Raw genomic sequence first — 18,867 nt, 5'->3', positions numbered from 1 at the left:
AGCCAGGAAAACTGAAAATGCCCAAATACTCAAAATACCAACTAATGCTGTGATAGAGGAGCTACAGTAGACCTTGCGCATCCTGGGCAGGAAACCACAGGCTCCATCAGAGGAATCAGGGAGGCTTCCCTGAGGAGGTTATGTATGAATGGGTCCTTGAAGAATGACTAAGACTCTGGAGACAGAAGAGAGAGAGGAGGAGGCATTCCAGATGGAAGGTAATGCCAAGACACACAGAGAGAGGTGTATGCTGGGGCCTGGGGAGGAGTGGGTAGAAGATGCAGCTAGGAAGGAACCAGGCCCTCTTATGTTACACAAAGGAGATGGTCCTAAGTGGTTCTTAAGTAGGAGAGTGGTGAGCTCATATTGGAATGAAAGAGGCCAAGGGACAGGGTGGTCAAAAGGCCATTGAGGTCAGTGTGGTGAGGGGTGACGGAGGAGCTGAGCCACAGCTAGAAAGGCTGGAAGGTGGCCAACCAAGAGATGTGGAGGAGGAAGGTGCCACAGGACTTGGTGACCAAGCCAGGAGGGGCTATTATTATAGCACTAGGCCAGCCAAGATCCATCCTGTGTAACAAATTCAGGAGGCTAAAGAGGGGGAGGTGCAGGGGAGAAGGTATGCAAGAAGGCTTCAAATGTTACTGTTTCTCAAGATGATTTAATGGCAAAGGTAGGGGTGTCCCTCAAAGAGAAAGAGGCCAGAGGGAGCAAGACATGACCCTAGGGGTAAACTGAAGAAATTGCCCCAAAACTGCCCCTCCCCTAGGGGTCCCACCAAGCTTTTACATAATAGCTCTCCTGTGGTGGGCCTGTGTGACAGCATATTATACACGCAGAATCCGCTACGACAGAACAACTCTGCGGCAATCCCATGAATGCCTCAAATATAGCAAAATCTAGAAGCTAAATGTTTAATGGAACACTTCCCTCTTAACCCAAAGGAAATACAAGTAGTTGGGCTGAATAAATAATACTTAATAGGAGAAAGCGAAAGTCAGCAGAACTGACTATTAACAAAAAGCAATTCTGGGATCCAGTACCCAAAGGCTCCAACATGTGGGGCTTTTACTAAACTTCAGCAGAATGGAGAACACAGAGTATCAGATGATGGGAAAGTTTGTGAGCAAATTCTAAAACAATGAAGAGCCCACTGCCCCAGAAAGAGTAAGGGTGAAAGTTCTTAAGGTTTTGGAGCATAAAAGTGATATCACCAAATAGGACCTTAGAAATATTCAGGGAACACCCTGTCCAGGTGGATGGGAAGGGAAGGTGGGGAATTTGCTAGGCAGTTTTTTCCAATAACCCATGGTATTCAGTAATCCTGTATGTCTCATAGGAACAGAAGAACCAAAGGAGTCATAGAAAGCTCCAAATCAGAAAACAATAATGACCCTAGAAAAGGAACTGGAGGGACAGTGACTGAGACAGTGATAACCTGGAGTTTGGCACGACCTGGCAATTTAGGGTTGGAAGGAGAAGGAGAATGTATTGTACAGGAGACAAAAGGAGATTTTGTTTGGGCTGCTTAAAACTCAGAACAAGTTACATTTCCATTTCTAAAACCAACAACATATATTCAGGTCTAACTAAAACATATAATTTCCTTTTATGCCCCAATCACATGCCTTTTACTGTTGGCTCTGAAATTCTGGGAAACCAGCATTTGGGCAGGCTCCCCAACAGACATAACAGTTTTTAATTATACAACCCATTTTTGATCAAATAGGAGTATGTGCCTGGGGAGATAGCAACAAGAAACACACACACTGTCCCTACTTCAAAAAGCTCTCACAGGCTGGGCATGGTGGCTCATGCCTGTAATCCCAGCACTTTGGGAGGCTGAGGCGCGTGGATCACCTTAGGTCAGGAGTTCAAGATCAGCCTGACCAACATGGCAAAACCCATCTCTACTAAAAATACAAATATTAGCTGGGCGTGGTGGCGTACACCTGTAGAGTCGCAGCTACTCGGGAGGCTGAGACAGGAGAACCAGTTGATCCTGGGAGGCTGAGGTTGCAGTGAGCCAAGATGGTGCCACTGCACTCCAGCCTGGGTGACAGAGCAAGAATCTGTCTCAAAAAAAAAAAAACAAAAAACAAAAAACAAAAACCCCACAAGAAACAAAATACTCTCATAATTTCATTTTAAAAAGCAGACAAGTAGGTCTATTTTAACTTATCTATGTTGGACATGGGGGCAGTGTCAGATGATGTTTCAGATTTGGGATGTATGTGTGATATGGTTTGGCTGGGTCCCCACCCAAATCTCAACTGGAATTGTATCTCACAGAATTCCCACGTGTTGTGGGAGGGACCCAGGGGAGGTAATCGAATCACGGGGGCTGGTCTTTCCCGTGCTATTCTCGTGATATTGAATAAGTCTCATGAGATCTGATGCGTTTATCAGGGGTTTCTGCTTTTGCTGCTTCCTCATTCTCTCTTGCTGCTGCCATGTAAGAAGTGCCTTTTGCCCTCTACCATGATTGTGAGACCTTCCCCAGACATGTGGAACTGTAAGTCCAATTAAACCTCTTTCTTTTATAAATTGCCCAGTCTCAGGTATGTCTTTATCAGCAGCATGAAAATGGACTAATACAGTAAATTGGTACCAGTAGATGGGGCATTGCTGAAAAGATACCCGAAAATCTGGAAGCAGGTTTAAAACTGGGTAACAGGCAGAAATTGCAACAGTTTGAAGGGCTCAGAAAAGACAGGAAAATGTGGGAAAGTTTGGAATTTCCTAGAGACTTGTTGAATGACTTTGCCCAAAATGCTGACAGTAGCATGGACAATAAAAATCCAGGCTGTGGTGGTCTCAGATGGAGATAAGGAACTTCTTGGGAACTCGAGAAAAGGTGACTCTTGTTATGTTTTAGCAAAGAGACTGGCAGCATTTTGCCCCTTCTGTAGAAATGTGTGGAACTTTGAACTTGAGAGAGATGATTTAGGGTACCTGGTGGAAGAATTTCTAAGCAGCAAAGCAGTCAAGAGGTGACTTAGGTACTGTTAAAGGCATTCAGTTTTAAAAGGGGAACAGAGCATAAAAGTTCAGAAAATTTGCAGCCTGACTATGCGACAGAAAAGGAAACCCCATTTTCTGGGGAGAAATTCAAGCCAGCTGCAAAAATTTGCATAAGCAGCAAGAAGCCTAATGTTAATCCCCAAGACCATGGGGAAAATGTCTCCAGGCGACATCAGAGACACTCACGGCAGCCCCTCCCATCACAGGCCTGGAGGCCCAGGAGGAAAAAGTGGTTTCATGGGCCAGGCCCAGAGTCCCCATGCTGTGTGCAGCCTAGGGACTTGGTGCCCTGTGTCCCAGCCACTCCAGCCGTGGCTGAAAGGAGCCAATGTACAGCTTGGGCTGTGGCTTCAGAGGGTGGAAACCCTAAGCCTTGGCAGCTTTCATGAGGTGTTGAGTCTGCGGGTGCACAGATGTCAAGAACTGAGGTTTGGGAACCTGTGCCTAGATTTCAGATGTATGGAAAGGCCTGGATGCCCAGGCAAAAGTTTGCTGCAGGGATGGGGCCCTCATGGAGAACCTCTGCTAGGGCAGTGCAGAAGGAAAATGTGGGGTCAGAGCCCTAATGGGGCACTACCTAGTGGAGCTGTGAGAAGAGGGTCACTGTCCTCCAGATCCCAGAATCGTAGATCCACTGATAGCTTGCACCATGTACCTGGAAAAGTCTCAGGCACTCAACACCAGCCCATGAAAGCAACCAGGAGGGAGGCTGTAACCTGCAAAGCCACACGGGCAGAGCTGCCTAAGACCATGGGAACTTAACTCTTGCATCAGCATGACCTGGATGACAGACATGGAGTCAAACGAGATCATTTTGGAACTTTAAGATTTGGGCCAGATGCGGTAGCTCACACCTGTAATTCTAGCACTCTGGGAGGCCAAGGTGGAGTACTTGAGGTCAGGAGTTCAAGACCAGCCTGGCCAACATAGTGAAACCCCATCTCTATTAAAAATACAAAAAAAAAATTAGCCAGATGTGGTGGCATGCACCTGTAATCCCAGCTACTTGGGAGGTTGAGGCAGGAGAATCACTTGAACCCAGGAGGTGGAGGTTGCAGTGAGCTGAGATCACATGCCACTGCACTCCAGCCTGCGCAACAGAGAGAGACTTTGTCTCGAAAAAAAAAAATTTACTTCTCCTCTGGATTTCGGACTTGCATGGGGCTTGCAGCCCCTTTGTTTTGGCCAATTTCCCCCATTTGGAATAGCTGTCCCAATGCCTGTACCCCTATTGTATCTAGGAACTAACTAACTTGCTTTTGATTTTACAGGCTCATAGGCAGAAGGGACTTGGCTTGTCTCCGATGAGACTTTGGACTGTGGGCTTTTGGGTTAATGCTGAAAGGAGCTAAGACTTTGGGGGAGTGTTGGGAAGGCATGATTGGTTTTGAAATGTGAGGACATGAGATTTGGAGGGGCCGGGAGAGGAACGATATGGTTTGGCTCTGTCTCTACCCAAATCTCAACTTGAATTGTATCTCCCAGAATTCTCACGTGTTGTGGGAGGGACCCAGGGGTAGGTAATTAAATCATGGGGGCCGGTCTTTCCCGTGTTAGTCTCACAATAGTGAATAAGTCCCATGAGATCTGATGGGTTTATCAGGGATTTCCACTTTTGCTTCTTCCTCCTTCTCTTTTGCCTCCACCATGCAAGAAGTGCCTTTTGCCCTCTGTCATGATTGTGAGACCTTCCCCAGCCACATGGATCCTTAAGTCCAATTAAACCTCTTTCTTTAGTAAATTGCCCAGTCTGGGGTATGTCTTTATCAGCAGTGTGATAATACAATGTGTGTCTTAGGAAAGGGCTCCCAGAGGAAAGAATGTTTCTGCCCAGGTCTGAATAGGAACTGGAGTGGGATGGGAGAGGCAGGTGCCTTGGGAGCAGGGACAGTGGGGATGGATGGCAGAATGTCAAGTGCAGCGTGCCTAAAGAATGCCAAGTGCAGCGTGCCTAAAGATGCCAAGTGCAGTGTGCCTAAAGGGTCTACCCAGGAGGGCACAGCACCCTGAGACGCTAGAAAAGCAAGCAGTCCATGCCACAGGGGGCCACAATTTTACTCTAAGCATAAAAGGGAGCAACCAGTGGTGGGGTGGTTTAAAGTGGAACTGGATTTTGGAGACCTCTCTCGAGGCTGGACTGGAGATGGGGAAGTCCTCTCATGAAGCAGGACGAGTTAGGAGACTGCTATGGAGCTGAAAGCAAGCGATGATGGCATTGCCCAGGAGCGCACTCACCTGACAGGATGGAGCCATCTCTCAGGCCCCTGAGATCATCCTGGCCAACTTCACCAGGAGCTGTTCCACGGGGCAGGCTGGGAATGCACTACAGACCACAAAGACATGGATACAACAGCTTCATTTACCACCTCCAGGCCAGACTGCCTGAGTCTGAACCCAGCTCTGCCCCCTATGGCTTCTTAACCTCTCTTCCTCAATACCCTCCTTTATAAAATGGGGATGACAATGGCACCAAACACTTAGGGTTGTGGTGAAAATTACATTAGTTAGTATATGTAACATATCTACAATAGATGAGAATAAAGTGAGTAGGAAAGCATTTATTTCTTTTTGTCATATCTATGTTTTGTAGCATATGGGTTCACTTGTGGGGGCAGGGAGTGAACTTACCGTGAAAAGCAGAGTATAAAGCAGCTCATTAATAATTTACATAGTGTGCAGCTGTGTTATTAGGTGCATAAGAGTTTAGAAATGGAAACTTTTTGGGAAATTGAAACTTTGATCCACCTGTTTCTTTTCAATTTTTAAAATGTAGTTACTAGAAAATATAAAATTAGATGTGTGGTTCAGGTTATATTTCCACTGCACAGTAGTGATCTAGAGGAAGGATGAGCAAGAAGCCCACATCAGTTCCCAAGTCCTGGGTGACAACAACTAGATTGCAGAAAGTGACAAGCAAAGAGAGGAGAGTATCAGAGGCCATACTTGTCCTACTCTCTTCTGCTAGAGTATAGATTAGAGATGAGAATAAGATGTTTATGAAAAGCAAAAAGGGGGTGAAGAACAGGGCAGAAGAGGATAAAAATGCAGACGCTGAGGAGAGAGGAAGGCTGAGGAAGAAACGATACGTGTAACAGAAAAACTGCCCCTGCTCAGAACTCAATACACATAAGCCCTGAATCATGAAAAAGACATGGTCTTAAACACAGCCTTAACGGTCAAAAGACAGAAGTACTATTCCACCAAAGCAGACCTTTCTAATCTGTTATCAAACTGATCCTATCCTATCACATGATACTTAAGTGTTATAATTCCAGATGTTAAAAATTGAAGGAAAAAAGGAAAGAATTCATGGGTACAGGACTTGGTGAACCATCCAATAACTTAATTCTGAATATTGTTCCATGCTGTAATAACAGGACAACAAAAATGTCTTACATGGCCTCAAAAACCCAAATAAGAAATGGGCTTTTCCTCTAGGTCACGGATAATTTTGAGCAGAAATGCAGAGAAAGCAGGCCAGAGAAGTAGACATAAAGTATAGGAAGTACAGTATTATGAGAGCTCAAAGAGCGGGGGTTTGTTTGCAGCAAGAAGGGTGGGAGTTGAGACCAAGCCAGGCAGTTTCATCGGAGAAACACTTCCCTTAGGTCGAGGCTCTTTAGGAGCTAACGGTTCCCCACAGCTCAGCTTGCCCTGCTGCCTGACCCACTGGGAGACTGCGGCCTATAGGTGACGACACTTACTGACACCATACATAGCCAGGTAGAAACTGATCCTGACTGCTAGAAGGACTCCTGATTCCTGCCCCAGTCTCCTTAGAACTGTCGCCCTCATCAGCTAACAGGAACTATCAATGTGGTCATTTCAAAACTGGAATAAAATAGGTGTGCCCAGGGCTCCTAAAACAGCAATACCACGCCTAGGTATAGACCTATCAGAAATGCATACAAATATGTACCAAAGCCAGACTCTAGAGTGGTCACAGTGGCACTTTCTGTAACAGACAAACGCTGAAACTGCCCAAATGTCACTGACAATGCGTGACTATGTGGTATATTCACCCGATGGCCCCTATCACCAATGAGTGAACATGCTTCAACCATGGGCAGCACCATGAGTGACTCTCAGAAACTCAATGCTTAAGGAAAGAAGACATACACTAGCCGGGCACAGTTGCTCACGCCTGTAACCTCAGCGCTTTGGGAGGCCAATGTGGGAGAACAGTTTGAGGCCAGGAGTTGGGGACCAGCCTGGACAACATGGTGGGAGCCGTCGCTACAAAAATAAAATAAAATAAATTAGCTGGGTCTGGTGGTGTGCACCTGTAGTCTCAGCTACTGAGGAGGCTAAGGCAGGAGGATTGCTTGAGTCCAGGAGTTCAAGGCTGATCCTGGGGGAGGCCATGACTGGAGTACAACACAAGGGGAGCTCCCAGGGTCCCGGCCAGTTCTGTTTGTTGATCTAAGTGTTGAGTGCATGGGCACGTTCAGGCTGGAAAATTCATTGAGCAGGACACTTATGGTATGTCTACTTTCCTAGTATCTATGCTATACTTTAAAAAAAGAAAAAAAAAAGAAACCTTTGTCTGTCTGGTGTCCAGGTAAGTAAGACAAGCCTGGTAGTGTCCTTGAAGTCTCAAAGCTGACTTTTCTCCTGCTCCCTTACGCATTTCGCTTGCTTCTCCTTTGCACATGTGCTTAGGCTGGCTGTCTCCTGGGCGAGCCTGCGTGTCATCAACATATTTATGGTTTCCTCCCACACCAGGCCTGTGATTCACCCCAGTTTGGATGCCTCTGCTAACTTATGCCACCCACACTGATCCAGCCCTTGCTTTTCCTTCCTCAGCAGTTAGGAAGCTCGGAGCATCATTAACGTGTGTATATTCTCAGTTGTTTTACTTCTGCCTGAGCTTCCCAGCAGACTAAAACCACGGAGCACGCCCTTTGGGAGTGATCTCAGTCCTCCATCGTGTCCACAGGCAGTGCGGATTAAATTGCTCCTCAGGAGCCAGTAGAGTGTGGAAGGTGAGAGCCTTATCCCTTCTCCCAGAAACTGCTGGCTCCAAGACACCCACTTCAGCCCTCCAGGACCTGGAATGGACTCCCACAGAGGACTCACTAACCTCTTTTCATTCACTGCCTCCTGAGAGTCAACCTGCTAGATAAATTCCCCTCACCGCTGCAAACAGTCCCACAAGGCAAGCAGAGAAGAACCAGAGGAGGCAAACCAAAGAACAAAGAGTGTGTTCTTATTCTGCCATGGATATATCCTTAACATTCATCACCAATCTATTTTGGTAACATGCAACAATTTACAATTTATGCCAAAATTATAAGAACCGTCTAAACAGTCGTAAATGTGAGCTCTCAGAATGTATGCCTGCCAGCCCTCTCTCTTCCATGAGCCCCTTCATGCCTTCCTATCTCACCTATTTCTTTTCTTGCCTAGACGAAGAAACGCTGATCATAATCAAGAATATCCAAGGGTCATTTCATCTTACAAAAACAGCAGCACCCATATAACAGGCACACGGGTAAAAGACTCAAGACATGCTGGTTATATGCTCTCGCAGTTCGTATGAATCTCCTTCTCAAAGTGACAGCTGGAATTCAGGTGCTTCCAGGCTCTGTGACTACCAATGTTGGACACTCCTCGAAGCTGTCAAGCTCTCAGGATTACCCAAGTGAAACCACAACCTGTCCTGACTGTATTCAAGTCTGTGCCCCTTCATGCAGCAGAAATGGATTCCTCTTCCACAGTTTCAGCAGCTGTATCCTTCCGTTGAAAAGGATTAGCAGCCATAAGCCCGGGGGAGGGCAGCTAAACACCAGAGGGCAGGAGACGAGTCTCCTTCCTCTCTGTGACACCCGGCACGGCTCTGGCACGAGGCGCAGGCAACCACCGGTGCCAGATGAAGCGCAGCACATAAAACCATTTTCCCCCTTCAAATGAACGATGCCTAATTAAGCAAAGGCCGCATGCATGACTTAAGACATGAAGATATAAAATTCGTCTTCCGAGTCAGCTAGTGATTCTGCAGGACCCTCTATCCTCGTAAACGTATTTTTTTGTCATTAGAAAAACCCGGGGCCTGGAACGGACCTCGGCCATAAGGGTAAGCTTCTCAGGAGAGACCAAGAGCCGGAGCCCCACAGCGGGATCAGTGTCTGCCAAGGTCACCAAGCTGGTGTGGGGTAGGGGCAGGGCTCCTCGGGGATGCTCTCGGAAAACCCTGTGTTACTTACACACGCAAGGCGTACAATGAATGCACACCCGCGTGAAGCCACGGCTTACAATTCAGAAGAAATCAAAAGGTCGCCAAAACCTGTCTTCTCTGCAAGGCTGGCTGCAGAGAGGGTGCAGGGAAGGTCACCGGCGAATTTCTACCAGCGGCCCCACATCACGCCTCCGCGATGGATGCAGAGAGCGGTTTCAGGAGCCGCTAGTAACCCTGCAAGGGGTCCCCTAAGCCCATCCCAGGAAAACGAGTTAACTCGGCTCTGCTAGCTCCGAAGCTTCCAGCAATGAATTAAATCCCAAGCTGCAGTAGAAAGCGGCGGGGAAAGGGCCACTGCGGCTGGACCCGACAACCGGCGGTCCGCCCCACCCTCCACCGCCTCCACACCTGCCCGGGCGCCCCTGCCCGGTCCACACGGCCCGGGACCACGACCCTTCGCCTGCGCCCCGGCCGGGCTCGCCTGAGGGTGCCGTGCCCTGGGCGCTGCCCGCGGCGTTCGAGGCGGAAACGCCGCGCCTAGCCGGGCAGAGACAGGTCGCCGCCGCAGCCCCCAGCCCCCGGGCCCCCGCGACGCCGAGGAGGGGGCTGCGCCACGTACCTCGGCCGGCAGGTGCCGCCGCTGCCTCTGTCCGCGGCTGCAGGGGACGCCGCTCCGCCCAGCCCGCGGCCTTCCTCCGCATACTAGTGAGGGGGCGCCGGCCGGCAGCCAGCCCGGGACCCAGCACCCCCACCCGCCCCCGGCACCGCACTCGCGCCCATTCAGCCGTGGGCCGCCGCTCCCCCGCGCAGATGCGGAGGAGGGGCGCGTGGGCGGGGTCTGGCGTCACGAGGACGCGGAAGGCCAATCGGAGAGCACGATGCCTCCGCAGAGGCCCCGCCCCCGGGCGCGCGGCCCGTCCGCCCTGCGGAGCAGTGGGCACTGTCGGAGTAGGGCGCCCCCTGCAGGGACGCACCCGGGGCGGGGGCCGGGCTGGGGCGAGCCCCTCTTGGTTCTGGAGAGGAAATGATAAACAGTTTGTAAAAGCATAAATATTCGTGAAAATAAAAAAATTCAGGAAGGAAACAAAGCTTAAGGCAGTGATTGATAGGTTATTTTTTGGACACAGCTGAGCGTATACTGCGCGCCTGCAACTTTCCGGTGCTTTCGGACCAGACTCCAGTGAAGCCAGTCAAGGAGGTCGACTTCCTTTCAGAGCGGCAGACACAGCGCCGCTGCCGTGTGCCTGCAATCCCCTTCTGGGTTTGAAAAAGAAGATCCTAGACACCGAGCCAAATATGTTTGCATAAACTGGGAGCCTCATCTCTCTTTTTTGTAACAGCTTGGCGCAGGACAGCTGGTTTGGAGATGTCTCTGTTCTTCCCTTGGTGGGGGTGCCGGAAAAAAATGTGCTGCCTGGGCGATCCAGGTTGGGGCAAAAAGCGTTGTGAAGGAAACAGTGGGAGGACTCTACTTTCACACCTCCCAAAAGGGTTTTACCATAAGACTATTTCTGGATTGTTCTAACGTGAGGATATTGGGAGCATTTTGAAAATATTGGAGGAAAAGCTGTCACTGGGCGATTTAAATCCAGTAAGTTGGCCGAGGCTAGCCAGGCAGAGCTGCTGAGTACCTTGCCCTCTTAATCTTGGAGATCAGCCCAAGGTCCATGTGTTACAGGAAAGGGGTCCCGATCTAGACCCCAAGAGAGGATTCTTGGATCTCATGCAAGAAACAGTTCAGAGCAAATCCACAGTGCAAAGTAAAAGCAAGTTTATTAAGAAAGTAAAGTGGTGTCTGGGCACGGTGGCTCACGCATAATCCCAGCACTTTGGGAGGCTGAGACGCACAGATCACCTGATGTCAGGAGTTCCAGACCAGCTGGCCAACATGGCAAAACCCCTTCTCTACTAGAAATACAAAAATTAGCCAGGCGTGGTGGCGCAAGCCTGTTGTCTCAGGTACTCACGAGGCTGAGGCAGGAGAATCGCTTGAACCCGGGAGGCAGAGGTTACAGTGAGCCGAGATCGCCACTGCACTCCAGCAGGGCATTCCTGAAAATAAGAGGAGGGACGTATCCAACTAAGGTACAATGCTTGTCATGCTTGTATATATGGGGAGATATCTTCTGCTACAAGGGTTTGTGATAAAGGATTAATTTTCCTAATTACCATATTTTGCAATAATCAATATTATTATTTTTAAAGCAAAATTAGGAATGCCTTTGTTCTCCAGATATCGGGATATCTGGACACTCTCAAGTCTGGGTCTGTTTAGTAAGCATTATTAATTTGTTCCCTTAACCATAAACATCTAGAGGCTAGGAATGCCTAACTTTCAGGGAATGCGGACTAGCAAGTCCCAGCCTCATTTTTCTAGCCTTCACTCAAAATGGAGGCACTCTGGTTTAAACGCCTCTGACACATGTGCTTGATGCAACACTCTTTACCTCTCTCTGTCTCCGCTGCCCCTACCCTTCTCTTCCAGATTCCCCTTGTCTGCAAAGCCAGTCCTGATAGCATTATGGCTGCCATGAGAGTCAGCATTATCCCAGCTTCCAAGGATGGGTGTAAGGTGGGGGTGAGGAAGAAAAGGAACTTGAAGCTACCTCCTGCCCCGGCATCACAAGACATCTGTTAAGCCCTTACTACCTCATTCACTCCACTCACATTAGGTTGACCCTCTTGGGCAGCAAGACAAGCGGGCCCCCAAACTTCCTTCTCACCAGCCACAGAGACATCCTTAGCTATTATTCTGGATTAAGACAGAGATCTCCAAACAGGAGACTAAGATCAGCCTCTAGATCTCAAAGCCTTACTGGTATCTCTCCAAGTCAGTGGCTGATCTCAGAGAAGCTTCTGGATGGTGACTAGCAAACAGTCACTCGGGCTACTTACAAATCCAGGACAGCAACACTTTTTTTTTTTTTTTTTTTAAGAGACAGAGTCTCACTTTGTCACCCAGGTTGGAGTGCAGTGGCATGATCTCGGCTCACTGCAACCTCCACCTCCTGGGTGCAAGCAATTCTCCTGCCTCAGCCTCCTGAGTAGCTGGGATTACAGGCAAGGGTCACCACACCCAGCTAATTTTCATAGTTTTAGAAGAGATAGAGTTTCACCATGTTGGCCAGGCTGGTCTCGAACTCCTGACCTCAAGTGATCCTCCTGCCTCAGCCTCCCAAAGTGCTGGGATTACAGGAGTGAGCCACCACGCCTGGCCTAATTCTTTACTTATGCTGATTGCTTTGGTCATTCTCATAGCAGGCCTTGTGGTTGCCCCCAACATCCATCCACCCTCCTCCTTTGTGATATAACATACCTTTTAAGTTAGTTTACCACAGTCTATGACAGGGTTCTGATTGGTCTAAGCCAGGGGTTCTCAAAATGTGGTCCAAAGACCTCTGGGAGTCCCTGAGGACCTTTCAGGGGAACTCTGAAATCAAAACTATCTCATAATAATCTAAGACATCAGTTACCTTCTTGACTGACAGCACAAAAACAAAGGTGGGTCAAACAACTGGCACCTTCAGAAATCAAGGCAGTGGCACCAAAATTATTAAAATCTGAAAACTTGAGTCATGGCTTTTTTTTTTTTTTAAGATGGAATTTCACTCTTATTGCCCGGGCTGGAGTGCAATGGCATAATCTCAGCTCACTGCAACCTTCACCTCTTGGGTTCAAGCAATTCTCCTGCCTCATCCTTCCGAGTAGCCGAGATTGCAGGCACCTGCCACCATCCTGGCTAATTTTTGTATTTTTAGTAGAGACAGGGGTTTCACCATGTTGGCCAGGCTGATCTTGAACTCCTGACCTCAGGTGATCCACCTGCCTCGGCCTCCCAAAGTGGAGTCATGGCGTTTTATTATTTAATATGACAAAACGAAAACTACATGTAAAGTACTTTTGCTGCAAACAGATGTAAGATAGTTGTCTATGTAACACGGTTGTCTAAGTGAGATCATTTTCTAACTTAGAAAATCACATGTGCAATTGTTTGAATTGCAAGCTGAACTTGCTGTTTTTCTTTATGAAACACCATTTTTACTTGAGAAAATGTCTGATAAACTATGATTATTCTGACTTGGGTATTTGGTATGTATTTTCTTGAAAATGAACTAAATGAGCCTGTGTCTTCAAGGAAAACAATAGACTATTTGTTGCCAATGATGAAAAAATTCCAACTTTCCAAGAGAAATTTAGAATTTTGGAAAACGTGCATCACCATGAGCTTAACGGCTTCTCAATATTTAAGGACTTTCTGATGAGATCAATGGTGACATTAATGAATGTGATTTTTGGATACTGGATAATGTATAACAACTACATTTACCCAGTGAATCATCGCCTTCCAAATGGTTAACACATGATGTTACAAAGTCATCCATGAGTAAAGATCCATTTAAAGTACAAGGCAGACAATGGGTTTTAATTTAACAATAGAAGTTTACAGAGAAGTTTTCAGATTCCACAGTGCAAAAAACATTTAAAAACAACCTCTTGTAGAGTTTTGGTGTAGTATCAAAGACAAATATTCACAATTATCTTAAAAGGTGTTTAAAATACTTGTAACTTTCCAATTACAAATCAATGTGAGGCCGAGTTCTCTTCATGTGCTACAACCAAAATAATTTGCAACAGATTGAATACAGAAGCAGATATAAAAATCCAGCTGTCTTCTGTTAAGCTAGACTTAAAGAGACTTCCAAAAATGTTTTTTTTTTAAAAAACAAAACAAAACAACAACTTACTATCACATTTGGGATTCAGTAAAAAGAAAAAGAAAAAGAAAAAAAAAAGTCATTTTTCTCACTAATCTTTCTGTTTTGGGAAATAGTAGCTTTTTGTTTTTGTTTTTGTTTTTGTTTTTGAGACGGGGTCTTTTTCTGTCGCCCAGGCATGGGTGATATGCAGTGGCATGATCACAGCTCACTTGAAGCCTCACAAGACATCTGTTAAGCCCTTACTACCTCATTCACTCCACTCACATTAGGTTGACCCACTTGGGGAGCAAGACAAGCAGACCCCCAAACTTCCTTCTCACCAGCCACCGAGACATCCTTAGCTATTATAGCTATTATTCTGGATTAAGACAGAGATCTTGAAACAGTAGACTAAGATCAGCCTCCACCTCTCAAAGCTTTACCGGTATCTCTCCAAGTCAGTGGCTGATCTCAGAGAAGCCTCTGAATAGTGATTAGCAAAGAGTCACTCAGGCTACTTACAAATCCAGGACAGCAGCATTTTTTTTTTTTTTTGGAGATAGAGTCTCACTCTGTTACCCAGGCTGGAGTGCAGTGGCACGATCTCGGCTCACTGCAACCTCTACCTGCTGGGCTCAAGCAATCTTCCTACCTCAGCCTCCCCCGAGTAGACAGAACTACAGGTACCCAACACCATGCCAGGCTAATTTCTAATTTTTTGTGGAGACAGTGGTCTCCCTCTGTTGCCCAGGCTGGCCTCAAACTCCTGGGCTCAAGTGTTGCTTCTGCCTGGGCCTCTCAAAGTGCTGGGATCACAGATGTGAGCCACTGCATGCAGCCAAAAAAAACTGGTTTTGTCTGCATGCAGTGGCTCACATCTGTGATCCCAGCACTTTGGGAAGCCGAAGTGGGCAGATTACTTGAGGTCAGGAGTTTGAGACCAGCCTGGCCAACATGGTGAAACGCTGTCTCTGCTAAAAGTACAAAAAATTAGCAGGGCGCGCTGGCATGTGCCTGTAATCCCAGCTACTCAGGAGACTGAGGCAGGAAAATTGCTTGAACCTGGGAAGCAGAGGTTGCAGTAAGCCGAGATCACGCCACTGCACTCTAGCCTGGGTGACAGAGCAAAACTCTGTCTAAAAACAAAAAAAAAGTTATTTTTATCAATATATATTAACATGCAATGGTTTTATTATTATTATTATTTTATTTATTTATTTTTTGCTTGAGACAGAGTCTTGCTCTGCCACCCAGGCTGGAGTGCAATGGTACAATCATGGCTCACTGCAACCTCCACCTCCCAGGTTCAGATGATTCTCCTGCCTTAGCCTCCAGAAGTAGCTGGGATTATAGGCGCACACCACCACGCCCAGCTAAGTTTTGTATTTTTAGTACAGATGGGGTTTCACCATGTTGGCCAGGCTGGTCACGAACTCCGGACCTCAGGTGATCCACCCCTCTTGGCCTCCCAAAGTGCTGGGATTGTAGGTGTGAGCCACCATGCCCAGCCAGATTTATTATTTTAATGACTTAATAAAATTTTAAATTTTAAATATTTAAATTAAATATTTAAAACTTTCTCAGTGTTAATTTCTAATTTGGCAAATATCAAGAGAAAGACTGTGTTAAAAAGATTCTTTGGGATCCTCAGTAATTTCTAGGTGTGTAAATTGATCCTGAGACCAGAGTTTGAGACTTACTGGTCTCAGCCACCCAGAGTAGCCAGTTGCCCCATCCTCCTTGCCACTAGGAATGGTTCATGGGTAGCCATAGGAACCACGTTGATCCAATCAGAGGAAGTCTCAGGAATTTATTAGATGCTGGGGGAGAGAGGCTTTCATGTTCTGCTAGACAAGAACCAGGCAGTAAGTAGCCTCAGAAGCTGTTGATAAGACAGACATCTTGGACTACAAGAAGAGCTTATTTTAGGAAGAAAGTAATGCTATGGGAAGCAGAAGACCATTGTTAGAAAGAAACCATTTCCTTTATGACATATTTGAGTCACTAGATCAAACCAGTCCTGAAGTCCATCTTGCCTCTGTACATTTCAGTTGTATGAGATAGGAAGTTCCTCTGTGGTTTCAACTAGCCAACCCCAGGTGCCCCAACTGATTTGCCATGTACCTATTTACGCAACACAAGTTGCAATGATGAAATGAGGCTGGAAGGCAGAGAAGAGTCCAGGAGGAAAATACCTAATTCAGACAAATGGGATCTTCAGTGGCATGTGATCATAAGCAGCAAGATTATAGCAGATTTTTACTTCTTATTTTTATTTTTGTTGTTCTGTGTTTCCCGTATTGGACAACATGCATATGTATTGCTTTTACACTGAAGAAAAATTGGAACCTATATTATTACTTTTTTTGATAGTACAATGACTGGCAGTGCAATATTAGAGAACAGGTTGGGGAATGGGATATGGTGATAGAACTCTTAGGCTAGAACTGCTAGCAGGGAAGAAAGAAGATTTGTAAGGGATGCAGATGGGCCCCAAAACCAAACTTACTTTCCTTTACAGCTTTGCCAAGAGCCAACCTCAAAGATTCCAGGGGATGGACAAGAATCCCCAAAGGTTAAGAAATCATTAATTGTGCCTCAGTCTAATTGGCTGGAATATTTGCAGGAAAAAAAAATGTGGCCAATGTGAAGATCATATGTCAATACTGGAAAAGACTTAGGATATATTAAGTGAAATATTAAGTGAAAAAAATTAAGTGAAATATTAAGTGAAAAAAATAAAAAAGGCAACACAGATTGTATGCAAACATCTATCATGTGGCCAAAAACTGGAAGATAATTTGGAAAAAAGAAAATAGTTGTGTTAGGGTGGTGGGATCACAAATAATCTTTCTTCCTTTTTTAGCAAATCTGTTTTAATGTTGTTATAATGTTGTTTTTTGCAATAAGTAAAAATGTAGGGAGTCATTGGTTCAAATTACTGAGGTCTCAGAGGCCTCTCCAGATGGCCTGTTTCTTTTCGTCTGCCAAATGGCCCTCACCCCATACCAAGACAGAAGCTGTGCCTTCCCTGAGAGCCCAGTGTCTTTGAAACTGTTAGGGGTGATGCTGATGTGACTGTTTTGTAGGTGGCCAGAAGGAGAGGAGGGAAGAAAGATGTTGGTGGCAGCCAAGACCGAGGATGTCTGTGAGGCAGGAGGGGTGAGGGGTCACTTGCCCTGTGATATAACCTTTTTGTGTTGGAGTTTTGGGCCCAGGTTACTTACTGAAGCATTGTCTTTTTCTGTTGGACTCCTGCCTGGTCCCCCTGAGACGCTGTCTCTTCCGCAGGCCCTCAGGGACTGGAGCACAGCTGCAGCCAACAGAACACAGGCTCTGTCTGCTGCCCTGAAGCACAAAAGAAGTTGGTCTCTTGAGGTTTTTCTAGGAATGTTTTCCTGTGAGCAATCACAGGAGAAGCGGGAGTAAAACAAACAAAGGAGGGAAAAAGACGACACAAAAACATCATGGGAAGGCTGGCGGTTGGCAGAAGAGGCTCAGATTGAGGAAAGAGTCCCTCGTGGAATGAATTCTTCTGGAAGTGGAGGGACACATATTAACATATCCAGGCACATCTTCAGGCCGCCCTTCTGTCTGTCCTTCACCCATATATTGATTCTGCAAACATTTGCTGAGAGCCTGTTATATGTGAGGCATCACGCGAAGTGCATAACATAAATTACTTCATTTTATCTTCACAGTATCCCTTTAAGGTAGGGTCTCATATCCCCATATCTTACCCAAGGAACCTGAGGCTTCAAGAAACTTAAGGAGATAAAATAACCTGCCCAGGGTCACAAAGTCAGGATTCAAACCCAGGATGTCAGAGTCCAGAGCCTGTTACCAGTAGAAAGTCCTGATGAGTCAGTAGTCATCCAGGTTCGTGGCATTTTGAACAAAGAATTGGACAAAATGCACAAACAAAGCAACAAAAGAATGAAGCAAAGAAAGCACAGATTTATTGAAATGAAAGTATGCTCCACAGAGTGGGAACAGCCTGAGTGAATGGCTCAAGAGGGTTGGTCACAGAATTTTCTGGGGTTTAAATACCCTCCAGAGGTTTCCCACTGGTTACTTAGTTATACCCTATGTAAATGAAGGAGTGAACCATGACCAGTCTGGTTGCAGGAGAGGACCAATCAGAGGTACTTTCCATTTTTCATCTGTGTTGCAGTGCTGAGGGAGCAGCCTCTGATCCTTTTGTTACTTGGATGTGGAGAGGTGGGGTTTTCCATTTGATTCAATTTTAGGAAGTCAGTGCAAATCAGTCTTAGGTTCCCTGCCTCCAGACCTATTCTCCTGCCTCAAGCCTACCTAAATGATAGGGTTTTGCTGTGTCCCCACCCAAACCTCGTCTTGAATTGTAGCTTCCATAATTCCTACATGTTGTTGGAGTGACCCAGTGGGAGATAATTGAATCATGGGGGCAGTTTCCCCCATATTGTTCTTGTGGTAGTGAAGAAGTCTCATGAGATCTGATGGTTTTATAAGGGGAAACCCCTTTCACTTGGTTCTCATTCTCTCTTGTCTGCCGCCATGTAAGACATGCCTTTCACCTTCCGCTGTGATTGTAAGGCCTCCCCAGCCACATGGAACTGTAAGTTCATTAAACCTCTTTTTCTTATAAATTACCCAGTCATGGGTATTTCTTTATCAGCAGCATGAAAACAGACAAATACACTAAGACATAGTCCTCACCCTGAAGGATCAAATGGTCTAACAGAAGAGAAAGACACTTCAAACAAGCAAACAAACAAACAAAACCAGTAAAACAACAAGATATAAGACAAAAACTACTAACAAAGAGCCAAAGGCAGGGTGCAGTGGCTCACTCCTGCAATCTCAGCACTTTGGGAGGCTGAGATGGGAGGATCGCTTGAGCCCAAGAGTTCGAGCCTAGCCTGGGCAATATAGTGAGACCTCATCTCTACAAAAAATACAAAAAATTAGCTGGGTGTGGTGGCTCGCACA

General features: G+C 46.5%; 2 protein-coding genes across 22 annotated transcripts in view; one reads left to right on the top strand and one right to left on the bottom strand.

The window, feature by feature from the left end:
* ST3GAL5 (ST3 beta-galactoside alpha-2,3-sialyltransferase 5) overlaps positions 1–18,867 on the bottom strand; it is a 79,605-nt gene that overhangs the window by 42,986 nt on the left and 17,752 nt on the right. For 4 of the 21 annotated variants that reach the window (XM_074011336.1, XM_074011338.1, XM_074011340.1 and 1 more), the window contains exons 2-3: positions 17,124–17,244; positions 5,257–5,344 (exon numbers count right to left, since the gene is read on the bottom strand). The exons of 6 other annotated variants lie outside the window; for them this stretch is intronic. In XM_074011336.1, coding sequence (XP_073867437.1) covers positions 5,257–5,344; positions 17,124–17,244 — 209 coding nt within the window. Of the gene's footprint in view, positions 1–5,256; positions 5,345–9,818; positions 10,025–11,166; positions 11,252–17,123; positions 17,245–18,867 lie in introns of those variants that run through there. 11 more of the 21 variants (XM_065526864.2, XM_074011343.1, XM_065526865.2 and 8 more) reach the window with 5 other exon arrangements.
* LOC141408388 (uncharacterized) overlaps positions 9,248–18,867 on the top strand; it is a 64,692-nt gene continuing 55,072 nt past the window's right edge. The window contains exons 1-2 of the mRNA XM_074012521.1: positions 9,248–9,427; positions 9,533–11,284. Coding sequence (XP_073868622.1) covers positions 9,248–9,427; positions 9,533–10,249 — 897 coding nt within the window. The 3' untranslated portion in view covers positions 10,250–11,284. The remainder of the gene's footprint in view (positions 9,428–9,532; positions 11,285–18,867) is intronic.

This window comes from Macaca fascicularis, chromosome 13 (assembly GCF_037993035.2).
Source record: "Macaca fascicularis isolate 582-1 chromosome 13, T2T-MFA8v1.1".
NCBI lineage: Eukaryota > Metazoa > Chordata > Mammalia > Primates > Cercopithecidae > Macaca > Macaca fascicularis.
The sequence above is the reverse complement of the archived record's forward strand: the minus strand, read 5'-3'. Positions and strand labels throughout refer to the sequence as shown.